Raw genomic sequence first — 25,553 nt, forward strand, 5'->3', positions numbered from 1 at the left:
GCACAAAAAGAAGCCAAGGACTGTATTTTAAAGATAGAGCCAAGTATGTCAATTTTTCTTGAACAAGTACATTCATGAATGAAAGGAAATTGATTTCAAAGACTGTACCCTTAAGGCCTGGATACAGAAAAGATACAAAAGTAAAACCTAGGATACAGGTGAATTGGTTTATTTCCTGGATAATTTAATCAGTCTTTGGCTGGCTGATTGAAAAGTTCCAGACTGCTGTTGGCTTGCCTCATCTCACACTGTTTTGGAATCATTCCCACAGCCTGGTGGCTGGTAGTTACATGCTGAGGTTGCAGATTTCTTGGATACCTCCAGCAGTCAAAGGAGGCTTGTTTTTAAAAGCTGTAGGGTGAGTGTGTGCCTTGCAGATGTCTGCAGGGAGAGCATGGGGATTTGGCAGGTAAAGGTATTTAGGTCTGTATTGTTCCTGGGAGAAGTCTGGTAGAGAACGCTTGCCTGAATTGAACAGCTATAGACGCAGGATTGTGGCTCCTTTAAATCTATTTAATCCCTGACATTTGAAAGTGCAATGAGTTTATGATTGCTGTGAGCCAGTGTTCGCAGTGGAACCTTCCATCATTCAAGCCAACAGCATTCTCCATTCTTCCTACATAGTGGAAGCAGGTAGAGGCGTGCACAGAGGTTGAGGGCAAGAACTTGTCGTTTTAAGGACAGTGTTCAAGAAGCCCCCAAAACAGCCTTTGGGGAAAGATGATCACCATTACGGATGGCCTTTGCAGCATATGAGGCAGAGGTGAGGGGTTATGGTGCAACACCTCACTGCCAAAGTTCCTTGAGCCGGTTTTCATCTCTTACCATCTAGGAGGTTGGATGAGTTACTTTTTATAGCATCGTATTTTATAGATAAGGAACCTGGGGCACATGATGGTTATCTAACGTACCCGGATCTGAGGTAGGGTTGGAGCCCGAGCAGTCTGGCCCTGATTTGGGGAAATGCCCCAGAGGGGACACAGTTTCATGGAGCATGAAGGGTCCCTGGACCAAAGAAGGCGCAAGGACCCTGTGGGAGAAGGCGAAGGTGGGATAATTTGAGAGAATAGCAATGAATCATGTATATTACCATATGTGAAATAGATCGCCAGTCCAGGTTCGATGCATGAGACAGGGCGCTCCGGGACAGTGCGCTGGGATGACCTGGAGGGATGGGATGAGGTGGGAGGGGGTGTCAGGATGGGGATCACATGTACACCCATGGCTGATTCATGTCAATGTATGGCAAAACCACTACAATATTGTAAAGTAATTAGGCTCCAATTGAAATTAATTTTTTTAAAAAGGAAGGCACAGGGTCCCCTTGGGGCGCAGGCGGCGGCCCGGGCTGCCCGCACGGGGGCGCTGTCCGCACAGTCAGCGGCGCCCCGGGCAGCGCCAGGTGTCCCGGGCGGGGCGGCAGGTGCGGAGTCCGGCCGCCGCGGGCCGGGGAGCCGGGGTCATAAAAGGCGACGGAGCGGGATCTTGTCGCCTTGGGGACGCAGGGGCGCCGGCCCTGCCCGCGCTATGGCAGGGCGGCTGTGGGGCTCGCCGGGCGGGACCCCCAAGGGCAATGGCAGCAGCGCATTGCTGCTCAACGCCTCGCAGCCGGCGCCCGGCGGCGGGGATGGAGCGCGGCCGCGGCCCTCGTGGCTGGCCGCCACCCTCGCCTCCATCCTCATCTTCACCATCGTGGTGGACATCGTGGGCAACCTCCTGGTGGTCCTGTCCGTGTATCGGAACAAGAAGCTGAGGAACGCAGGTAGGGGCTCCTGGGACCCGGCAGGCTGGACGGGCAAGCCCCCAGCTTTCCCCGACGGCAACCTCTCCCCTCTTCGGCCGCCTTTGCAAGCACTCAGCCGCCTCGAGCCGTCAACTGGCTCTTTGCTAGAGAAGTTAAACTCCTTTTCTTAAAACCTGGGGCCTTGAGTCATGTTTAAAAATAGAGACTGAAGTACTTTTTCTTGAACCTGCCCATCTAAGATATGTTTCCATAAAACCATTAAGAAGCCTTCAATTTCTAAGAGTCAATTTTCTTTCTTTTTTTTTTCGGAGGTGGGGGCGTGGAACCCACTGTACAATTTTCAGTTTCTGAGCTTTATTAGATTAAGGGAGACCACATACAGGTTGCAGAAAGTTCCTTTCAGATCAATGAATAAATCAGTTGCTTTTTTGACATGTAACTGATTTTTCCCAGCGTTGTTCAAATATGAGAAAATATGTAAGCTGGCAAGATGATAAGAAAAGTATTTTTAGTTGTCAGGAAGAGTTTTCGGTTTTTAGCATACAATTAAAAAAGAACCATAGACACCTATACCTGCTTGGAAAAGTGACTGTCATTCTCCCCTAGTCAAACAAGTTTACATCTTAAACATAGATATTGATGTAATAGAGAGTATGTTTTTATATACTAAAATACTAGAGCTAATTTTGTGCTTGAGTTAAACTTCTTTTTTTTTTTTTTTCCTCCAAGCAGTAAACTGAAATCGGTTTATCCTGGGTAGGAGCCCCAGAACGATTTGTCCGTGGGAGGCTGGCTATTCGGACCTTTAAGTGATGACTAGATGGCTACTTCTGTATTTGGAGGCAAACTTCTAGGAGGTGGGGGCGGGGATGGGAAGGAACCATGTGCTTACAAATTTGTTAAAAGCAGTATTTTTGTTCTGACTGGTAGTCAGTCAACAATTTGATTTTGTTGAGTTCCTTTCCAAGAGGGCTCCCTTTTTTCTATAATGCTTGGCACAGTCCGTAGTTTAAGAATTAATCAGCACCTGGTAATATGAGTTGAATTGGAGTTGGTCCATTGAATAGCCTCACTTCATTGACGGGCTGAAATGAGGTTGCCAAAAGGAATTCTGCCTTCAGGAAGAGGCTCCTAGAAGAAAATATAGACTGTAAGCTCCTTAACACTGGTCTTGGCATTGATTTTTTGAATCCAACATCAGAAGCAAAAGTACAGCAAAAGCAAATATCAAACTAAATGTCTTCTATACAGCAAGAGAAGTCATGAAGAATGAAAAGGCGTCCTATGGAATGGGAGAAAATATTTGCAAATTATATACCTGATAAGGGGCTGATATCCAAAGTCTGTTAAGAACTCATACAACTCAATAGCAAAGCAGCAGAATGAAAAAGCAAAATGAGCAGAAGATCTGAATAGATATCTTTCTAAAGACATACTGGTGGTCAACAGGTCCAAGAAAAGATGCTCAATATAGTTAATCAGCAGGGAAATGCAAATCAAAACCACAATGAGCTAGAACCTCACATCTGTCAGAATGGCTATCATCAAAAAGACGAGAGACAACAAGTGGTGGTAAGGATGTGGAGGGAAGGAACCTTTCTACACTGTTTGTGGGAATGTAGATGGTGCAGCCACTATGGAAAACAAAAAATTTAAAATAGAGCTACCACAGGATTCAGCAATTCCAATTCTGGGTATTTACCCAAAGAAAGCAAAACACTAACTTGAAAAGATATATGCACTTCTATGTTCTTCGCAGCATTGGTTACAGTAGCTAAGATATGGAAGCAATGTAAGTGTCCATTGACAGCTTAGTGGATAAGCAAAATGTGTAAATGCACAGTGGAATATTACTCAGCCATACAATAGAATCCTGGCGTGCTGCAGTCCATGGGGTCGCAAAGAGTTGGCACGACTGAGCAACTGACCTGAATGGATACAATAAAATGAAATCTTGCCATTTGTGACAAGACGGATAGACCCTAAGGACATTATGCTAAAGGAAATTAGTCAGAGAAAGACAAATAGCATATTATCTCTCATACATGTAAATCCACCCCTTCCCCCCCAAAAAACCAAGCTCATGATACAGGAAACAGATTGGTGGCTGTGGGTAGATTGCCAGAAATGGGTAGAGATTGAGACAAATGGGTGAACTGGTTTTGCTTTCTTTTTTTTTTTAAGTTAAATGGAATTTTCTTAACAAAAAAATAAAAAAAGGAGGATATGAGGAGACCAGCGCTGTGAGTCTGGTATGAGAATTCTCTGTCATATCCCAGGAGCAGAGTTGAGAAGCCTGCTTTCTCACCAGGACTGATTTCCTGCCGGTCCCCACTGCACCCTGGATCTCCGGGTTCTGGGCGTGCTTGCTCTGATAAAGATGGGTTAATCTGCAGTGCAATAGTCTCATTGCGTTAGGGATTGTTTTGACTCCTTGGGTTAGGGTTTAATAACAGCACTTTGCTTTCGACCCTAAATTGTCAAGCAGGGTGTAACTCTCAGATCTTCCTCCAAGAGCTCACCTTGGAGGTGAGCTCATCGATACCAATTGCAGCACTTGGAAGGTTTAAATCCTACAGAACCTTTCATTTAAAAAAGACATCCACGTGTCTGGAAACAAGTCTGCTTCTTATGCTTTACGAAATAGAACTCAGGCAAGGCGCTGTCCTGTCACACTGCTTTGTATTTTGATTGTTTGCTGAGCAATTTTTTGATAGAGTTTATAAAACATTGCATTCCTGTAGCTAACTGGAAGACAGACCCGTGGTGAGCTTAAATATTTGAAACTTCTATACTTTTGTAATTGGGGATTTTTATTCAAAAGAACCACTATTACAATTCAAACTATTTGAGGTTTTCTAGAATGAATGGTGGGCTTCCTAGGTGGCTCACTGCTAAAGAATCTGCCTGCCAATGCAGTATACACAGGAGATGGGGGTTTGATCCCTGGGTCAGGAAGGTCCCCTGGAGAAGGAAGTGGCAATCACTCCAGTATTCTTGCCTGGGAAATCCCATGGACAGAGAAACGTGGTGGGCTACAGTCCATGGGGTCACAAAAGAGTCGGACACAATTTAGTGACTAAACAACAGAATGGATGGTAATCTGAAACAGTGATAGAGATCACTGATTCAAATATGAGTTTTGGGATCATTATGAAAAATTGTGATTGTACCGTCCTTCAATTTCAGTTAAGTTTATTTTATCGGGATTAAGGATGAAAAGATGGACAGGAGAGAATGAAAGAGGTGAGATAAGAAAATAGGAATGCCAAGGCATCTTAAACTTTGAACTAGGAGTTTCTTTGGGGAAAGTGGTATAATGGCATGATTGTCTAAGCCCCCCTCCTCCTGTTTATCGGAACCAGAACAGATGCAGACACCAACCCCAGCCAGCCACCAGGATCTTAGGTGCTGACAGACTGTCTGCTGGGCTCCTGTCCAAAATTTGATATTAAGAACCAACAGTATTGTATTTGCATCTTCTGAGCAAATTTCATAGTGTAATGGAAAGATTTCTGCACTGAAACATTGGCATTCATACTTGCTAACTACCTTGTTATCTAAGAAATCAGTTAAGATATCCAAGCCACACTTTTCACGCTTGTCAAATACAGAAAATATCTAATCTTTTAGTCTCACAGATTGTTGAGGTTACCTGGTGAGATGATGCATTTGGTAAAGGGTACTTTGCAAACTTTGCATGTGGAAAATGATGCATATGTTGTAAAGGATAAAGCAGGTGTAATTATGTGATTTTCCCCTAGATATAACTAACACAGGCATATTCAGTTTGTTAAAATAAGCTGTAGACTTATGACTTATGCATTTTTCTACATACATGTTATACTTTAAAACTTTAGCTAAAAAATAAAGCAAGATTGATTTATTTAAAATTTAATTATCTGGCAGTATAACCTCTGTGGAAAATAGGCAATAAATGGAAATAAGCAAAAATAATGTGCTATCACCCACGGCTGATTTGTTCTGCATTGGAATGCCACAAACCTCTGAGGCTAGTATCTGCACCCTCATAAATTATAAGCAGTGAATTAGAAGGAAGATTGACACATATAATTGACACATATTGCCACATGTTTGCACGTGGCAAACAGCATGGGTAGAAATAGACTCATTAAAAGCAGTCCTGGAAAGCTGAACAAGCATAGCCTTTTATGGGAACTTTGTACAGAAACAAATAACTTCCCAGCATTAACCACTCCCAAGAAGAACAGAGCACAGTGATGGATTTGTTACCTGGGACCCTGAGCCATCAAGAAAAGACCCAGTCACATTTAGGATGTTCTGCTTAAGAAGACAAGAATGCAATGGCTTAGAAAGATACCTTTCTAAAGAGGTTTATTATCATTTTTCAGTCTGGTGCATAGTGGGGTAAACTTTCAGTAGAGTTTAAAAAAAAAAAAACCTTTCCCAGAGTGACTCCGAGACTGGGTGATCAACACTGGTATTCCACTCCCACACTTGTTTCTTTCAGATCGATATTGGACATTATTCCTGTCTATCCTGTGTCACCACGTGGAAAGGCTGCACAAACTATGGAGGAAACATGGAGCCTCTGCCTTGACTTATGAATTTTAAACTTGGATGTTCCAGGGAAGCTTTGAGGTCTTAGGAATGCCTACCTTTTATTTTCAAATTCAGGTATAGCTTAGTAATATGCATAAAACATAAGTGTACAGCTTGGTGTATTTTAAGATATTTATTTACATTAAGTGACCATCACTTTTGGGAAATGATTTGAAATAAGGGTGTTGATAGATGGCAGTCTTAGTCACAGTTTAAACTAGAATTTATGCAGAATCCAAGTACTGAAAACCACCAACCTGAAATTTTTCTATCGTCTATTAGCAGATTGTTGCCTGTGTTGAACTTGACTCTTTGCTTGTATCCTTTACTCAGACGATGAAGGATGACACACATCTCCATTAACCGTGACCACACTCACCACCTGGTCATCAGTTCTCCAGCCCAGGTCCCATTGAATGTGTTCATAGCCACCTTGTTTGAGCCCTTGACCATTCTAATCACCTGCAGTAGCTTTTCTTCCCCTCTTCCCCTCCTTTCTCTTTCTTTGCCTTTTCTTTTGTTCTTCTCCATTGTCTGTTTTTTGCTCTTTGGTCTCTGATTTTCTTCAACCACATAATTAGATTCAGCCACTTAGTAAAGACCTGAATCTCTTTTTCCTATTTGTGTCTGTTGGGCATCAGCAAAAAATAGCCCTGAACTTATAAGTGTGTTGTATTATACAAGTTCACTCCTTGGTGGCTCAGACAGTAAGGAGTCTACCCTCAATGCAGGAGACCCAGGTTCAATCCTTGAGTCGGGAAGGTCTCCTGGAGAAGGGCATGGCAACCCACTTCAGTATTCTTGCCTGGAGAATTCAGTGGATCGAGGAGCCTGGTGGGCTATGGTCCATGGGATCGCAAAGAGTCAGACACGACTGAGCGATTAACACACTATGGATTTCTTAGAAGAATATTGTATATGATATTTTGGTTCTTATGCTAGCTAGTCCACAAGAGCATTCAGGCCAACAATATGGCTGAAATAATCTTCAGAATTGCTAGGTCACCTGAAACTCATGAGCTTCTGAAAAACAACCTTCCTTGTCTGAATTCTGAGCCTCTTGAGGTCCTGTGAGGATGGGAAAGAGTGGTATGGATGGGAGTGGGTGGGAGCTTCCCTTATTAATTCAGAAATGTCAGGAGAGGATTTGGGTTCATGACATGATAATAGAGAGTGGATTTAGAGTCAGGGATAGAGTGGAAATAAGTATAAGTTTGTGCAACTTCTCATAAGTTGAGAGCTCCTGTGTTGGAGACCAGTAAATCAGATCCTACAGGGAGGTGTGGAAGGAGCTTGGGAAGAAAATGGGCCCAGAACCAAGGCTCTGGGCCTTCTTTCCTGAGTGGATCTGTGTTTATCCATCATCTCTTTGGACTGTTTGCACTTCAGTAAATTGATGGACAAGATCTCTGAGTCCTTTCTGATTCTGAGTCCTTTGATTTACATGATTGTGAAACTGACTACGCAGTTGGGAATCATAGTGCTATGAAACTAACTAGCAATGGAGATTTGTGGATGCAGTGCTGTGTGTGCAGATGGTGGTAACTGACATCGTATTCTAACGAAAGTGCGCCTCACTTGTTCTAAACTATCTGGTTCATTTGTCATATGTTGGCTGGAGGGAAAATATCTTAATGACATCTTGTTTCCCCACTTTATTTCCCAAGAAATGTTTACAAATCTTAGAAATTTTCCGTATGGTTTTCCTCCCTTGGAAGTGCATGAAGTGACCGACTTACCCTCAAATAATTCCAGCCTGTTCTGATGGGCTTCTTTCTCGTTGCAGAGCAATGGATTACTTCTCTGGGACATAATGAGGTTCTCATGAGTTTGGGTAGGATGAGCCAGGAACACATATGATGAGCTGACCAGAGAGTATGTGAGCAAGCAATCCTAAATGCCTCTGGGTGGGCCACTGGGGAGAAATGGGCTCCTCCAGGCCTGTCGTGACCCTTTCAAACTGTAACTGCTCAGGAGGAACAGCCTCAATAGATGGCCAGCCTGGTCATTCCATTTGCAGCAATGTACACCCGGAGAACAGCGGGTTCACACAAGCAAACGCCTCCCTCTCACGGAGGTGTTCAAAGGCGGATGTTAGAAGTGGTTCTAAAATAAAGAATCAGACAGTCTCTCCCGCACTCTCAATTTGGAATGTCTGTATGGAGGTCATGAAAGTGGCTTAGTCACGTGGTTTCCTGGTGATTTAAAAACCAGAGTTCTGTGGACTCTTTAAAGCCAAAGGAAAACGCAGCAGAATCTAAACTATTTATATATGAACCAAGTGCCCAAATCCAAAAAGAAAAAGAAAAAAAAAAACTCATTTTCAACACTTCTGAGTCATTTTATCCTTTCAGGAACTTTCTTTAAAAAAAAAATTATTTATTTAGCTGTGCCAGGTCTTTGTTGGAGCCTGCAGGATCTAGTTTTCTAACTAGGGATAGAACCCAGGCCCCCTGCATTGGGAGCATGTAGTCTTAGCCACTGGACCACCAAGAAGTCCCCAGGAACTTTGTTTTTCAATATGTGCCGGGGTCCAGCCTCGGCAGGATCCAGGGGTACCCTCGGGATGAACGGCGTCGGCGAGAGAAGACACGTGAGACCAGCCTTGATAGGGCCAAGTCTGCGAGGGGGAGAGAGAGAAAAAGAGAGAGAGAGAGAGAAAAAGAGAGAGAGAGAGTGTGTGACCAGACAGGGGTGCAGCAGGGTCTGGCAGGGTCTGGCAATGCTTTATTTTTTACCATAGCTTTTATACCCTAAGTTAGTACATCTCTAAGCAGAAGATAGTTTAACATTACATCAGCGTGTCCTTCACGAAACCAGGGTGTTTTCTGCATACTTCTTTGTTTATGAGGGTCTTGTACAGTATCTTCTGGCCTTGGGGCCTATTAACATTTTATGCAGGTCAGGTGAATGTAAACCTATTTTCAGTTTCTATGGTGACCTTAACTGAAAGGTAGCAGTCTTATAGGGCAACAGTATGGAGTAGAAGTATAACCTTGTTAACACAAAAATTAATCCTTCTATAGAAGCTGTCAGTTGAGTTTATCTAAGACGTTTACCCCACATTGACTCTGCGACTTTGGTGAGGCAGCTTCTGCCTAGCACTCCTGGCTAATAATTAACAACCATCTCATTATTACTACACTAGGGCTAAGCTCTTATTTTTCTAGATCTTTAACTATATTAACAATGGTTTCCATAACACAACCTTAGCACATTAAGAGTAAAAACACAGCAAGCAAATATTAACCCAATGACCACCTTTAGAATAATTTTTCCTGTGTTTTCTAATAGGGCTTCCTCACTCCCCGAAGGGCTCTATGTCTATTAGGGCCTTTATATGATCAGGTTCTTTATGCTATTTTATGATTAGGGTATTATAAGCAATCATGCATATTAGTACCAAGGGCATAAATGCATTTGCCAAACAAACTAAAATACCAGCAAAGGAGTTTAAATTAAAACACTCCTTTCACCCTGGATAATCTCATAAAATACCACCACCTGGAAAACTTATTGATTAAAGTTCTAAATTGATTCTTATTTGGAAAGAGATCGAGGAAGGCCTTCTGCCTATGTCACAGAAATTAGGGAGTAGTCTATTGAAGCAGGCATCAGAAAGACATATCATCTTTAAGGTGAGCGCCGGGGGCAGTTTTTCAGAATCCCTGAAAACCTGATCCGCCTTGCCTGTCAGGTTTTCTTCTCATGACCTTGTCATGGGTGGGATCTCGTGTGCTGGCTCCCAGCAAATACACACTCATTTTGCACCTTACATTCTCTTCCCACTGTAAATGATGCTTTCCTGTGATATGCTGCATATCCGTGGCATCAGGTATAAGGTAGCTAAAATAGTAACAAAGGCCTAGATTCTAGGATATACAGTATTCCTCACTGATCTGTCTGGTGTTTTTAATGGTAAATCTAAACCATTTGTAATAAAACCGAAGCCTCCTTTTTATTGCTCTGGTTCACATACAATTTTGCAAAAACCGCTGGCCATCTTTGGTCAACATTTCCATTTAACACATGAATATTTTACAGCATCCATATCACATTACCAGCCCCGATTATTAAAGAAATTCAGTTTTTCAACCCTATAGTTATATTTTTAGGGTATTTATGAATTTGTGTTTGAAGCACTTTTCCAGCTTGAGAAAAATTAAAGCAGGAAGCTGCTGGATTCATACTTTATGTCACACTTTCACAGACAGCAAATTTGGTCCAATTTCTGTGCATAAAGTGGAAAAATAACTTCTTATTTGGAATGTCTACTGCTTTGTACTTACAATTTACTTTGTACAGCAATTTACAGTTTTCAAAGTACTTTCCCATATTTTGCTTTATTTGTCCTTATAACAACCTCCTCAGGTAGATAAAAGAGACTAAACCCCAAAATTCATAATAAATGGTCAGTGCTTCTTACCCCAGCACACAGCCCTATGTAGTACAGTGGAAGGCGCACAGCAGTTCATGTCGGAAGACCCAGGCTGAGTCTTGTATCTGCAATACTTTTATTTGCAGTATGTTTAGAGCCCAGTTTCTCAATCTCTCTGAACCTCAGCTTCTCTCTAAACTGCATCTGTCCAGTGGGGTACTTATCTCACAGGGATGCTGGGAGGATAAACTTAGATCCTGCCCCACCCATCCACCTGTCTACCTATCACTTTGAAGTCATAAAATACTTTACAAATAAAGTATTATTATGTTACCCCTGGTGGCTCAGGTGGTAAAGAATCTGCCTGCAATGCAGGAGACCCAGGTTCAATCCCTGGGTCGGGAAGATTCCCTGGAGAAGGAAATGGCAACCCACTGCAGTACTCTTGCCTGGAGAATCACCTGGACAGAGGAGCCTGGTGGGCTACAGTCCATGGCATCTCAAAGAGTGGGACACAACTGAGCAACTGACACTTTCTTTTCACGTTATTAGTAGTGTGTATTCTGTGAGTAGTTCTTCTTAGGTTGTTTGTTATTTATTATTGCTCAGTTTTTTAAAATCTATTTTTTAAAAGAAAGTGGACGCTATGCATGGCAAGATGTGTAATGTCAGAAATTGAAGATTTAGGATCTAATTCTCCTGCAGCATCATGCAAATTTATGTAAATTCTCTGATGCCTCCATTTTCCCTTTTGTGATGAACATTACCTTTCACAACAGAATAGGGCTGAGATTCTGATTATTTCAGTATCCACGCTCTGAGAGACTGATTATCTCAATAGCCAAACTGTTCTTTAAGTTAAAATGTATTAGTCCTGGAAGCTACAAAAACTTTCTCAGACAAGTATGTTATTATTGAGAAAGTTATGATCTAACTTTTATGTACAAACTTGGAGAATGGAGAATGATTTCAGGCTAATGAAGTTAATGTTTAATAAAATCCCTTATCTGATGTATTTCTTCTCAGACTGTTGTTTTCTTCCTGTTATTCTCCACGATGTTTGAAATTATTGACTCAAGGCAATATATTACCTCTAAAGATTTTTTATTGATGTTTTCCTTTGCATGCTTAAGCATTTTTTTTTAAGTATTTTAATACAGAACTCAAACCTTTTCCAGACTTGTCAAATTCCCTGGAAACATTAGGGCAGTGGTTTTAGACTGCTATACATGATTGAATTTGGGTCCACATGGCTAAATTTGGATCTTGCATTCTTCCCATTATTCAATCTCATAAGAAAGCAGCAATTTTCAGCATTGAATTAATCATGGTTGAGAGAGAACTTACTTTTGCCAGCTTTCAGAATCATTTTTCTCTTGGCAATTTAGAAAGTCAACCAAGGATAAAATATAAACCTTCTGCTTTTATTTCTTACTAACATTCAAGGATTCTGCTTTTAAAAAAAAAAAATTTCTGCTTTTAAAAATGTCTGCCTCGGAAGTCATTTTAAATCTCCATTACAGTATACTAACATATATATATGGAATTTAGAAAGATGGTAACGATAACCCTATATGCAAAACAGAAAAAGAGACTCAGATGTATAGAACAGACTTGTGGACTCTGGGAGAAGGCGAGGGTGGGATGTTTCAAGAGAACAGCATCAAAACATTTATATTATCTAGGGTGAAACAGATCACCAGCCCAGGTTGGGTGCATGAGACAAGTGCTCGGGCCTGGTGCACTAGGAAGACCCAGAGGGACTGGGTGGAGAGGAAGGTGGGAGGGGGGACGGGGATGGGGAATACATGTAAATCCATGGCTAATTCATTTCAATGTATGACAAAAACCACTGCAATGATGTAAAGTAATTAGCCTCCAACTAATAAAAATAAATGGAAAAAATTTTTTAAAAATCTCCATTGAATCTTGAGGCTTGTTTTGCTCATTCTTTATCAACACCTTTGAAAAATAAAAACTAGAACATTTGAGGTAAATAGTAGGATTGTTAAAAGGTACCTTGAATTTTCCTCTTTTTCCTAAATATTTTTTCAGTTGTCTAACTAACAGAAATGCCTTAACTTCTAAAAAATAAATACACACACTCAAGATTTTCTAGGCTACCAAAGAGGCAATTAAGGGTTTTTGTTTATTTATTTGCATTTTTATTTTTATTTTTTAAATATAAATTTATTTAATTGGAGGCTAATTACTTTACAGTATTGTAGTGGTTTTGCCATACATTGATATGACTCCACCATGGGTGTACATGTGTTCCCCATCCTGAACCCCCTCCCACCTCCCTCCCCATCCCATCCCTCTGGGTCATCCCAGTGCACCAGCCCCGAGCACCCTGTCTCATGCATCCAACCTGGGCTGGTGATCTGTTTCACATATGATAATATACATGTTTCAATGCCATTCTCCCAAATCATCCCCCTCGCCCTCTCCCACAGAGTCCAAAAGACTGTTCTATACATCTGTGTCTCTTTTGCATCTCGCATACAGGGTTATCATGACCATCTTTCTAAATTCCATATATATGCATTAGTATACTGTATTGGTATTTTTCTTTCTGGCTTACTTCACTCTGTATAATAGGCTCCAGTTTCATCCACCTAATTAGAACTGATTCAAATGTATTCTTTTTAATGGCTGAGTAATATTCCATTTTGTATATGTACCACAGCTTTCTTATCCATTCGTCTGCTGACATCTAGGTTGCTTCCATGTCCTGGCTATTATAAACAGTGCTGCGATGATCATTCAGGTACGGTTTATTTTTAAAGAAGCATTTTTGCATGTTTAGGACACTGCATGGTGTCATCAATATTATCTGCTCTCATTCACAAAATTGATTCCTTAATCAGCAACCTAATTTTCTTAACTTTCAAATAAGATTAGCTGACCCAAAGCCAGAGAACTCTGGGTGATAGCTCAAGGAATTTTAGTGAAATTTAATAATGCTGCAAATGAAGGATAAACTTCTGGGTTTTCTGATTGATGTTCTCTAAAATTTTTCTTTCTCCTACAGAGCTGTACATTCTTGGCAATCACATTGAAGAAATTAGTCTTAGAGAAATGGACAAAAAGAGAAAAAAAAAGAATCTACTTGAGTCTGAATACTATTTAGACTATTTTAGGGTGAATTTGAGTTGTTGAGCTTATGGTTTAAAAAGATGCTTACTTGCTTTGATGTTGAGCACTTTTGGTGCTGATTGAATTGAGTATTTATTTAAATAAGTATTTATTGAATACCTTCAATATGAGACAGAATACAAATCCTTGTTGCTTGTCAAAATGCAAGCCACAATGCTAAGCATATGTAAAACACAGCTCCTATTTTCAACAGATTACCTTCTCTCAGTTCAGTTGCTCAGTCATGTCCAACTCTTTGTGACTCCATGGACTGCAGCACGCCAGGCTTCCCTGTCCATCACCATCTCCCAGAGTTTGCTCAAACTCATGTCCACCATCCAGCCATCTCATCCTCTGTTGTCCCCTTCTCCTCCCACCTTCAATCTTTCCCAGCATCAGGGTCTTTTCCAATGAGTCAGTTCTTCACATTAGGTGGCCAAAGTATTGGAGTTTCAGCTTCAGCAACAGTCCTTCCAGTGAACATTCAGGACTGATTTCCTTTAAGATTGACTGGTTTGATCTCCTTGCAGTCCAAGGGACTCTCAAGAGTCTTCTCCATCACCACAGTTCAAAAGCATCAATTCTTTGGCGCTCAGCTTTCTTTATAGTCCACCTCTCACATCCATACATGACTACTGGAGAAACCATAGCCTTGACTAGATGGACCTTTGTTGGCAAAGTAATGTCTCTGCTTTTTAATATGCTGTCTAGGTTGGTCATAGCTTTTCTTCCAAGGAGAAAGCATCTTTTAATTTCATGGCTGCAATCAAGGTACCTTTAAAATTTTGTTCTTTTATTTTTAATAAAAATAAAACATGGAGTATAAAGGTGTAAGACTCAGAATATAAAGGTTATATAACAGGAAAACTTTTCAAGTCGATTGGTAGGTAATAGCTGGAGCTTAAAGTAGTCATGAGCATTTTTAAAAGTGTTACCTCAGGATGAAAGAAGAGAGGATAATAAATAGGGAAATGTGAACTTTCCTTTAAGGGCAAATCAATGAGAGAACGTCAATAGAGTCAATAATAGTAAGAGTCAAGAATAGAGACAAAAGCAGAGCTTTGAGGACAATATATTGGCCCCATATCTTGTGAAGAAATTAATATAGCCTGAAGAAATACCTATTGGGAAAGGTTCGAGGACCAACCTGCTAACTTAAGTTCATAAAAATTTTCTCATGCATCTATTAAATGGAAGATAATAAATGTTTATAGTCAATGATTTGTATTTTCTCTTATATAATTTTCTGTAACACTTAGGAATACAAAACTCTCTTGTGATCCAGAAAGGGATAATGTACTTTTATCTTTCATACATTCAGTTTCTTTTTTTTTCTTTACTTAAATACTTGTTGGGTGTCTCCTAGGTGCCAAGTCTAGGATAATATCGGAGCTTGGGACATAATCCTTTGGCAAAACAAACACTATTCCAGTTAATTAATTTTAAGATTTGGTTTACATTTTAATGTATACTTTTAAGAATTTTATTTGCTAGTTTTTTTTTTTTAAAGTTTTAATTTCATTTGTGCCCTTTGTTACTTACTTGACTTATTCTACTAGCTTACATTAATTATTTCCTCTATTTAGAGTTTGAAGTACTTTCAGTTATTCTCATTATTTTACCAAACAAGCTTTTTAAAAAGGTTGCTACATGTAACATATATATATATATGTCTATATATATCATGCATATACTATGTAGATGTATGCTTTTAAAATATTCTCTAAGTACATAAAGAACCAAATTTTGAAGTTGTAAATCTTAGTTTTATGAGAATCTTATTTTATACTTCTGTACTGTTAACATTTTTTATTTCTCCTCATTTAATTTTAGCATATAAAAAGGGCAATAATATGATTGTACCATTTCTAATATTTATTTATTGGCCACGTTGTGTGGCATGTGAAATCTTAGTTCCCTGACCAGGGATCAAACCTGTGCCCCTTGCATTGGAAGCATAGAGTCTTAACCACTGGACCACCAGGGAAGTCCCACCAGTTTTAATATTGACAGGATTTTTAAAAATTAATTTAGCAATTCAGAGTTCTTCTCTAATTAAATAGAGATGTTATTAAATGGCATTATTTTGACTATTAAAGCTGGCATTTCCCTGGCATTTCAAAACTGGGAAAGGTGTCTAAGGAAATAAAGACTACCCCCAATGGCTCAGCGGGTAAAGAATCTTCCTGTTATGCAGAAGACAGGAGACATGGGCTCGATCCCTGGGTCAGGAAGATCCCCCAGAGAAGGAAATGGCAATCCACTCCAGTATTCTGGCCTGGAAAATCCCATGGACAGAGGAGCCTGACAGGCTACAGTCCATGGGGTTGCAAAGAGTCAGACACAACTGAACTAACACACACACATCAAGTAGAGTTAACAGAGTTTCTTGATTGCCTTTTTAAAAATGAGGTTCAAGTATTCCATTTCTGTTTTTAAAGTTTCATCCTTCATTCTGTGATATAAAAAATAGTGCAGACATGAGTAATTTGTAGTCAGTGTACAGATGAAAGACTAGATCAATACAGCCATAATATGGGTGTTAACATATTACAGGTGTCTCCCTAAGCCATCCTTCTAAGAAGAGAATGACCAGATCTAGAAAATAAGCAGAATCCTTAAGCAAGATTTCACACCTTTATAAACTGGCTCAAAATTGAGCTAGGGCAAGAGGGTCAGGTGTATTACCTTTTTTTTCCTCCAGTTCTTTTTTGTTTTTTTAATTTACACATAGGTGATGTGCAGTGGTGCATTTCTGTACTGTGTTACTTTATGTTGAGCTCCTTATGGTGTTCTTAGTCTCTTTTATTGTATAGAGGCTGTGTTTATCTAACAGTTAAGACCAGCTAATCGTCATCTGTGTTCACAGTGTTAGGGAGTCATGGCCAAATTAAGGGGCAGAATGGGGAGGTGCAGTGTGACAGAGAAAGAGACTGAAGACCCAGGAAGGAAGTAGGACGGAGGTGGCCAGAGAGCCAAGCTGTCCTCACCCGCAGTCATGTATTGTAGGAATAGCATCTTCTACTATTCAGGCAAGGTAGTCTAAGGACAGGTCTCCCAGGAACAGGGTGTTATGTTTCAGAGACTTTAAGGAGGATGAAGGCTGAGAGAAGGGGTCAGGAAGAATGTTACTGATGACTGGAGAGAAGTTTGAGCAACGTGGTGTGAGTAGCACCCAGGTATTCTAGAACGTGAATTCAAAATTGGTGGAAAGGAAATAGAGGGGTCAGCCTTGCTTGAAAAATTGGAGTGGAGCGGGAGAGGCTGATAGCCGGAGGGACAGGAGGGTAAGAGCAGGCTTGTTTGGGGACTTCCCTGGTGGTCCAGTGGTTAAGAATCCACCTCCCAATGCAGGAGAGAGACACGGGTTCGATCCCTGATTCAGGAAGATTCCACACGCTGCAGAACGACTAAGCCCGTGCTCCACAACAAGAGAAAAGCCAGCACACCACAGCAAAGACCCAGTGCAGCCAAGAAGAAATTTTTAAAAAAGAAAAGCAGGCTTATTTGCCTGGAGTAGGCCCCTGCAAGGTGACAGGGATCCAGGCAAGAGCCAGGGCAAAAGAGACGCTTCCTCCAGCCCTGGCATGCGTCTGCCCCGGGGAGCCACCTTTTATGAAGCTGAAGGCTGTTTCCACCACAGCCAAGGAGAAGTAAGGAACACGTGTTTATCCCATGCCAAGCACGTTCCCTGCATTCTCTTGCATCTTCACCATGGCCATTAGTATCGTGACTTACTACATATGAAGAGACTGAGGCTCTGATTTACCCAAGGTCCTCTAGCAAGCGACATAGTCAGGATTCGAACTCAGATGTGGCTTGTTTCTGAGCATCTGGTCCACACTCCGTCTGATAATCTAAAAAGACACATTTCTGAGATGCTGTCCTTTGAAGTTCAAGAATGTAAGACAGGGCCGGTGTGCTTTGATGTGCAAAATAAGCCCTTCTGCATTCCCTGCACTGCACCCTATCACCTTCAACATCTCCACTTTTCCCTGTCCTACCGTTAATGTTTAATATGCACATGGAATTTTTTTTTATATCATCCAGGTTTATAAACAGACTCTTCATTAAAACCAGATTTCTCAGAGCTGAGTCTATGGATTTGCTGAAACAAATAAAAAATGTTTCCAAGAGTAGCTGAAGCTCATTTCCCCCTCTCCCACATTTAAATTGATCTTTACCAGTTTGATGTTAAAGTCCAGGCACAGCAGGGTTTTTTTTGGGGGGGTGGGGCATTGAAAAAAATCTTCATGAGCAATGAATTCAGTGAGTCTCTAACTGTGCTCTGCACACGGGTGAAGTCCAGGCTGAAAATGAAAGAAGGAATGAATATTGGTTTGTTGAGAAACCCAAATTTGGGCAGGTAAGAGCATGCAATTTCTGCTCTGGACAGGTGGTGTTTAGAGACCAGGGATGTATTAGCTCATCCAGGAGACTGTTCTTGGTACCTGTTATATGCCAGGCACCATGCTGTCAGGGAGGATTGAAAGATTCTTTCGCACAGTCCTGAATCTCAAATAGTCTTAGAGGAAGACAGACCTCCACGCACAGGTGGAGGGGAGATGTAGGAAGCATGTCCATTCCTAGTGAGGATGAAAGAATTGAAGAGTGATGCTGAAAAGCATTCAGAGTCTATAACTTGTGCCCAAAGAGGCTGGTTGGTTGGTTTGTAAGATGTCATAGCAACTAGCTCCTCTTTTTGCACCGAGAAGCTGGTGACATCTTTCGAAAAACCACCCAGACTCATCGTAGAGCTGAAGGTCTGTCTTATTTTGCCTAAAAGCCGAGCTTGAGAACAAGGTCAGAGGTTCAGTGCTCATGCTTTGTAGAAAGTGTGCACTCAGGAGGGAGCAGAAGTAAGTGAGGGAAGGAGACCAGGCCGGGAAAGAGTCAGACAAGGGTGGGGGCGCGGGTGAGGCCTAGACTTGGCCTGACCTTGAGGCCAAGGCCTCTGGGAGGAAATCCAACCATGTGATTGTCACCACTCGAGGCAGAAGGGCTGGCCTTTGTGCTCTAGGGCCAGCTGGTCATTCATTGGTCCACTAAGGGCATTTCCCTGGAGAAGGGCACAGCTGCAGTGGATGGAAGCACCCAGCACTCATCAGATTTTCAGGGATGAATGCGTTTCATTTATATACATTAAAGATGCTATATTTATCATGAAGAGTTGGCTCACATGACTGTGGAGGCTGAGGCATCCCACAGTCTACGATCTGAAGCTGGAGGCTCAGAAGAGCCAGGGCAGAGTTCTAGTCTGAGCCTGAAGACCTTCGAGTGTCTAAGGCAAAAGTCCCAGTCCAAGATCAGGGGAAGACCGAGCTCAGTAAGACAGCCAGCAAGGCCAAGTTCTCCTTTCCTTCAAATTTCTGTTTTCTTTAGGCCCTCAATGAATTGGATGATTGCCCATCCACACTAGGGAGGGCCTCTACTTCACTCAGTCTACTGATTCAAGTGTACTTTTTTTGAAACACCCGTAGAGACACACCCAGAAATGTTTAACCACATGTACCAAGATAGTGTTGAGTTGACACATAAAATTAACCATTCCAAGCCTGAAGTTCACAGACAAAGCAGTTGAGAAGAAAAGATGGATGTCAAGAGGGAGAGTGGGGTCACACTTGGACCTTGGAGGAAGGACTGGAACCCAGTAAGCCATTAACAGAGATTATTTTAAATTTCAGAGTGCATCGTTATGCTGGTTGTATAGACTCTTAGATGTCTGTAAAAGCAGATAGGTTGTATCTATCTGGAGTTACCCAGAGCTGAGATGGAAGCAATGACCTTGCAAGGTGTCTAATTGTGATTACTCTCATCTGGTAGCATTCTTAAATGAAAAATAGGAACTATCTTTCCTCCTCTTCCCTGTCATACCACACACACACACACACACACACACACACACACACACACACACACACACACACACACACACACTCTGCAGCTGTGACATAGCCTCTAGCTGAGCTCCCCAACAACAACATCTGCATAGAATCTATGGCTTCATTCTTTCTTCTCCACTTGTAAACTAGGATCTTTTCAAAGAAAAGAAAATGAATCATTTGATTATGGTAATTATTTGAACAGAAAAGAAGCATAATCACTATAAAATAAATGGAGCAGAGGATTAAAGCCATGAAAGAAATTTGTGACATCACTTATTATCTTATTTTAAAACTTAAAAAAAAAATCTATTTCAAGCCCATTTGTCATCATAACATTCTGGGTAAAAATGTACTGTTTTGATGAGAATTTAATTTGTAGCTGAGTTTCATATATTCTACTCATTTCTAAGGTATTAAACATGCTGAGTCAAAAAATTTATTGAAATATGCCCACGTTAGAATTTAAACATTTCATTGGTAATTGAAATTGAACTGTGGGGAAAATAAATTTGCTTTTACGGCTTCAATTTGGCTCAGTATAACCAATTTTCAAAGAAAATTGTTTTCATGACAATCTATCTGAAATTCCTACTTGCATTCCTACTTACTTTTTTAGTCCCTGCAGCTTTTTTACTTCACTTCTTTGCAGCATTTTTCAGGATGGAATAAAATTTTTCAGGCAGAAATCTCGCAAAGGTTATTTTATTTCAGATGTTGCGAGAAGACAATTTAATTTATTTCCTCAAACATTAGAGCAAAAGTCTCAGCTGGGTACTATTCAGGATATAAATATCAGGCAGACGATCTCAAGGGACTACAGTGTAGAAACAGAAGAAAACCAGGTTTGCAAGTAAGTGTAATCAAAGCAGAACACACACCAGTCTGCCTGAAATGTTTTTCCCACTCTGTCCAGCCCCCCTCCCTTCCTCTCTGTCTCGTCTTCTGTACGTACTTATGTTGTACTTCTTCCTTCTCTTTTAAATTGTGTTTGTTTTTCTGAGGTCGAGGGTCGGAGGAATTCTGCCTGTTCATTCCCATTTCCCCAGAACCTATACCCTAAATACATTTTTACTGAATGGAATTTATTACAACATTAACCTAAATTGAAAGTTGTGAAAATAAAGTGATTTAGGAACCTTGAAAAGAGAATGCCCTTCCATGTGGTTGGGCAAACAGTGACGGTTCTAAGCATTTCTTTTAACACAGACTGGGAGTGATGGGGAACAATGAAAAGTTAGGGGAGGGGCTGCTCAGGGCCGAAGCATAGTAAAACAAACCACAAAAGTAAATGCAGTAAGTCCCCTACATACGAGCCTTCAAGCGGCAAACTTTCAAAGCTGTCAACGTGCATTCACATGTCCAGTCACCTAAGTTAGCTCTATTTGAGGAGGCACTGATAGCTTTGGAGACACAAGACCTGAACATAGAATGGTCCACAAAGGTTGTGGCCACCTTTCTTCCACAATGCGATTCAGCACTACTCTGTCATCTATCATGAGAATAAAAAGAGCTACTATCCAGACATCACAGGATCGGTTTTTTCAAGAGGGGAGATAGAATTGAATCCAGCAAGGAACCAGAACCTGTGCCATCCACATCAGGTGTGAGTGAAATTGCAGCTTTGCCCTCCGTCACCTCCTGCCAATAATCAGCCTTACCATCTCCCACCTCCTCTCCCCCTCCTGTTGGTAATTCTTTTTGCCTGTTCGCTTGATGCCAGCCCCTGTGTGCCAGATGTTGTACTGGACTACTGTATTTTTCAAGTACTGTAAGATTTAAAATGTTTAATTCCTTTTATATTTCTTTTTTATGTATTTTGGCTTCCCTGGTGGCTCAGATGGTAAAGAATCTGCCTGTAAAGATCTCCTAGAGAAGGGAATGGTAACCCACTCCACTGTTCACCCCTAGAGAACCCCATTGACAGAGCTACAGTCCATGGGGTCACAAACAGTCAGACATGACTGACTAGCACTTTTATGTATTATGTGTGTGAAAAGTGTCATAAACCTATTACAGTAAAGCACTATATAGCCAATTCTATTAGTTGGGTGCCTAGGCTAACCATGTTGGACTTGCAAACAAATTGGACTTAAGAACACGCTCTCAGAACAGAACTTGTTCATGTGTAGGGGACTTACTTTAATATACTTGTAAAAGAGCTTGTAAAATTTGACTAGAATATACTTAAACTTTAAAATATGTTGAATTATTGTGTTCATATAAGATTGTTACTTACCGTGATTATCTAGAGTTTAATTTTTCTACCTTAAGTTGTTTATAAAATCTAAAAGCATTCATTTCTTCCTTTTCCTTTGGATTGAGGTGAGAGAGTTATAGAACATTTACCAATCAGCTATCATGTGACAGGCACTGCCCAGTACTTGACAGCGACGGCCTCATTTAGTCCTCGACACACCCTGCAAAGACAATGCCATCATTATCCCCACTTACAGAAGAGGAAATTGAAGTTTTATGTGATAATGTAACTTGCCCCAGTTAGACAGCTAGTAAGGGGCGAAGCCAACATTCTAACCTAGCCGCTGATAACGGGATGCTTTTTCTCATAACTATGCTGTGGACGAGGGCGCTCTGTTGTCCGGGAACAGGAGTGTGAGAACCTATGAAGAGTTAGAGATAAAAGGCCTGGAACTTAGGGAAGTCCTGACTGGCTTGAGAAAAAATAAAAATGCAATATGAGGTTTCTCAGATAATGTAGACGATTCCAGAATAAAAGACGTGATGGGAGTATCCTGAACTCAAGATTATTATTTTTTTTTAAAGCACAAGAGAAACCAAAGAGTTAAAAAGAGAACAGTTTTGACCATGGAACATGCATTGTTTGGGGAATCTGGGAGCTTGGGAACATTGGAGTTGATCTGATACGGACAACAAAGAGTTCAGTTCCTGGGGAAACGGCTTCCACTTCTTTTAGAATGTGACAGAAGCTGTGATGTCGGGTCCCCCAAGTGGCAGACCCAGCTCTTTTTTAAAAACTGTGAAAGAAAACCCATGCGACCCACGTGAAACTGGCCCTAACCACAAAGGCAATGGCAGCCCACTCTGGTACTCCTGATGGAAAATCCCATGGACAGAGGAGCTGATGGGGTTACAGTCCATGGGGTCGCAGAGAGTTGGACACGACTGAGTGATCAACACTTTTCACTTTCTTTCAGTAACTGTGATGTGGGGTCATCCGAGCTGCAGACACAGCTCTCTCTCGAATACCTGTGAAAGAAAACGCATGTACACCCGTGTGAAACTGGCCCTAACCCATGTTTTCTAAACCCTTCTCTTTTAGGGAATGTGTTTGTGGTGAGCCTGGCAGTTGCAGACCTGCTGGGGGCCGTGTATCCCTACCCCTTGGCGCTGGCATCTGTAGTTAACAATGGGTGGAGCCTGAGCTCCCTGCATTGCCAACTCAGTGGCTTCCTGATGGGCCTGAGCGTCATCGGGTCCGTTTTCAACATCACGGGAATTGCCATCAACCGCTATTGCTACATCTGCCACAGCCTCAGATACGGCAGACTGTACAGCAGCAAAAATTCCCTCTGCTGCGTGTTCCTGATTTGGATGCTGACGCTCGTGGCGATCATGCCCAACCTGTGTGTGGGGACCCTGCAGTATGACCCGAGGGTCTATTCCTGCACCTTCACGCAGTCTGTCAGCTCAGCCTACACGATCGCCGTGGTGGTGTTCCATTTCATCGTCCCGATGCTCGTAGTCATCTTCTGTTACCTGAGGATCTGGGCCCTGGTTCTTCAGGTCAGATGGAGGGTGAAACCCGACAACAAGCCAAAGCTGAAGCCCCAGGACTTCAGGAATTTTGTCACCATGTTTGTGGTTTTTGTCCTCTTCGCCATTTGCTGGGCTCCTCTGAATTTCATTGGTCTCATTGTGGCCTCCGACCCCGCCAGCATGGCACCCAGGATCCCCGAGTGGCTGTTTGTGGCCAGTTACTATATGGCGTATTTCAACAGCTGCCTCAATGCGATCATATATGGACTACTGAACCAAAATTTCAGGCAGGAATACCGAAAAATTATAGTCTCATTGTGTACCACCAAGATGTTCTTTGCGGATAGCTCCAATCACGTAGCAGATAGAATTAAACGCAAACCCTCTCCATTAATAGCCAACCGTAACCTAATAAAGGTGGACTCCGTTTAAAAATGCAGAGCATGAATGGCAAGATGTGAACACTGCTCCAAGCCTTACTCATTTTCATTCCCTCTTGACAGATGCCTAGAAAAACAATGTGGAGGAGAAAACTTACAGTCTTCAGAGTTTGTCTCTATATGTCTGAGCTAATGTGCTGTCAGCATTTTGAACAAGTCTCTGGTTCTACTTACCAAGAGAAACAGAACATACAGCAAGTTATACGTTCATTGAAGAGTATAGTTCAGGCAACAGAGTGGGAGTTAATTTTAAGAAAAATGCTGAATGTATTCAAGTGGAGAAAGTGTGCAAACTTTTCTTTTATTGCTGAGTGCCACTAAGGTGGTAGTAATTGCTTTTTTCCCTCCACTTTTTGAATATTTCTAGTAGAAAAACAAACAATGTGTTTTACTTAAAAATGAGTACATGGAACAAAAAAGGGAAATTGAGATGAGTAACTCATTACACAAAGAAAGGCTGAAAATAAAGCAGTGAATAACTCCACAAGTACTGCCATCACCAAGTCTTCAATTAGCTGGATTAGCATTGGAGAGCTGCAGTCATGATAATCACAGTGATCCTCTCTATTAAAAGCTGTGCATTCAACTAGATAAAGAACAAACTATGTGACGGAATTCTTTTCAAATGTCAATGACCATAGTATTTTAAAGCACTTACTACATAGAAAACTGTGTTCAACTTTGTTAGCCATTTGGTTTATTATTATCTTGTCACTGAATATCATTATCATTCATGTCACTGACCAACTGTTTTGAATTTTTCTCTTTTAATTTATTGAGTCATCTAATCAGTTAAAAGGTCCTACAAAGGTCTGTCTAGTCAAAGCTATGGTTTTTCTGGTAGTCATGTAGGGATATGAGAGTTGGACTGTAAAGAAAGCTGAGCACTGAAGAACCGATGCTTTTGAACTGTGGTGTTGCAGAAGACTCTTGAGAGTCCCTTGGACTGCAGGGAGATCCAACCAGTCCATCCTAAAGGAAATCAGTCCTGAATATTCATTGGAAGGACTGATGCTGAAGCTGAAGTCCCAATACTTTGGCCACCTGATGCAAAGAACTGACTCACTGGAAAAGACCCTGACACTGGGAAAGATGAAGGCAGAAGGAGAAGGGGAATACAGAGGATGAGATTGTTGGATGGCATCACCGAGTCAATGGATATGAGTTTGAGCAAGCTCTGGGAGTTGGTGATGGACAGGGAGGCCTGGTGTGCTGCAGTCCATGGGGTCACAAAGAGTTGAACACAACTGAGTGACTGAACTGAACTGGACTAAATCAGTTTAAAATGCCAAAGAATCAAAGAGTTGTAGATTCTTAGCTATATGTGCTAAATGCAATGAATGTGTTCTTGATTGATAATCAATTTGGGCAAGTGAATTGCTAAACCAGAAAGTTTTTCTTTTATAGGTAACTGAAAACAATATTCTGTAATAGCTCAGTATTTCATTAGCCTAATAATACTGAAAGTCTAGAAGAAGAACAAAAAAACAGCATGAGTAAACTATGGTTTCATAAACTATGTTTTCATAGACTATGATTCTAAGTTTAATCCAAATAGCTATTTGGAAGTACTATGAGGTTTGTGGCATGGAGTGCTTTGCAGGAAATTAGAACCAGACTTTCTTCCTCCCCCCCCCCCAATTATTTTT

At 41.3% G+C, this 25,553-nt stretch overlaps 1 protein-coding gene across 1 annotated transcript; it reads left to right on the forward strand.

The window, feature by feature from the left end:
* Positions 1–1,527: 1,527 nt before the first annotated feature.
* MTNR1A (melatonin receptor 1A) lies at positions 1,528–24,033 on the forward strand. The gene is made up of 2 exons (XM_070460182.1): positions 1,528–1,762; positions 23,028–24,033. Exons 1-2 carry the CDS (start codon positions 1,528–1,530, stop codon positions 23,894–23,896), a joined length of 1,104 nt encoding a protein of 367 aa, XP_070316283.1. The 3' UTR covers positions 23,897–24,033.
* The last annotated feature ends 1,520 nt before the right edge of the window (positions 24,034–25,553 follow it).

The sequence above is a fragment of the Odocoileus virginianus genome, chromosome 32 (genome assembly GCF_023699985.2).
Source record: "Odocoileus virginianus isolate 20LAN1187 ecotype Illinois chromosome 32, Ovbor_1.2, whole genome shotgun sequence".
NCBI classification, from domain to species: Eukaryota; Metazoa; Chordata; class Mammalia; order Artiodactyla; family Cervidae; genus Odocoileus; species Odocoileus virginianus.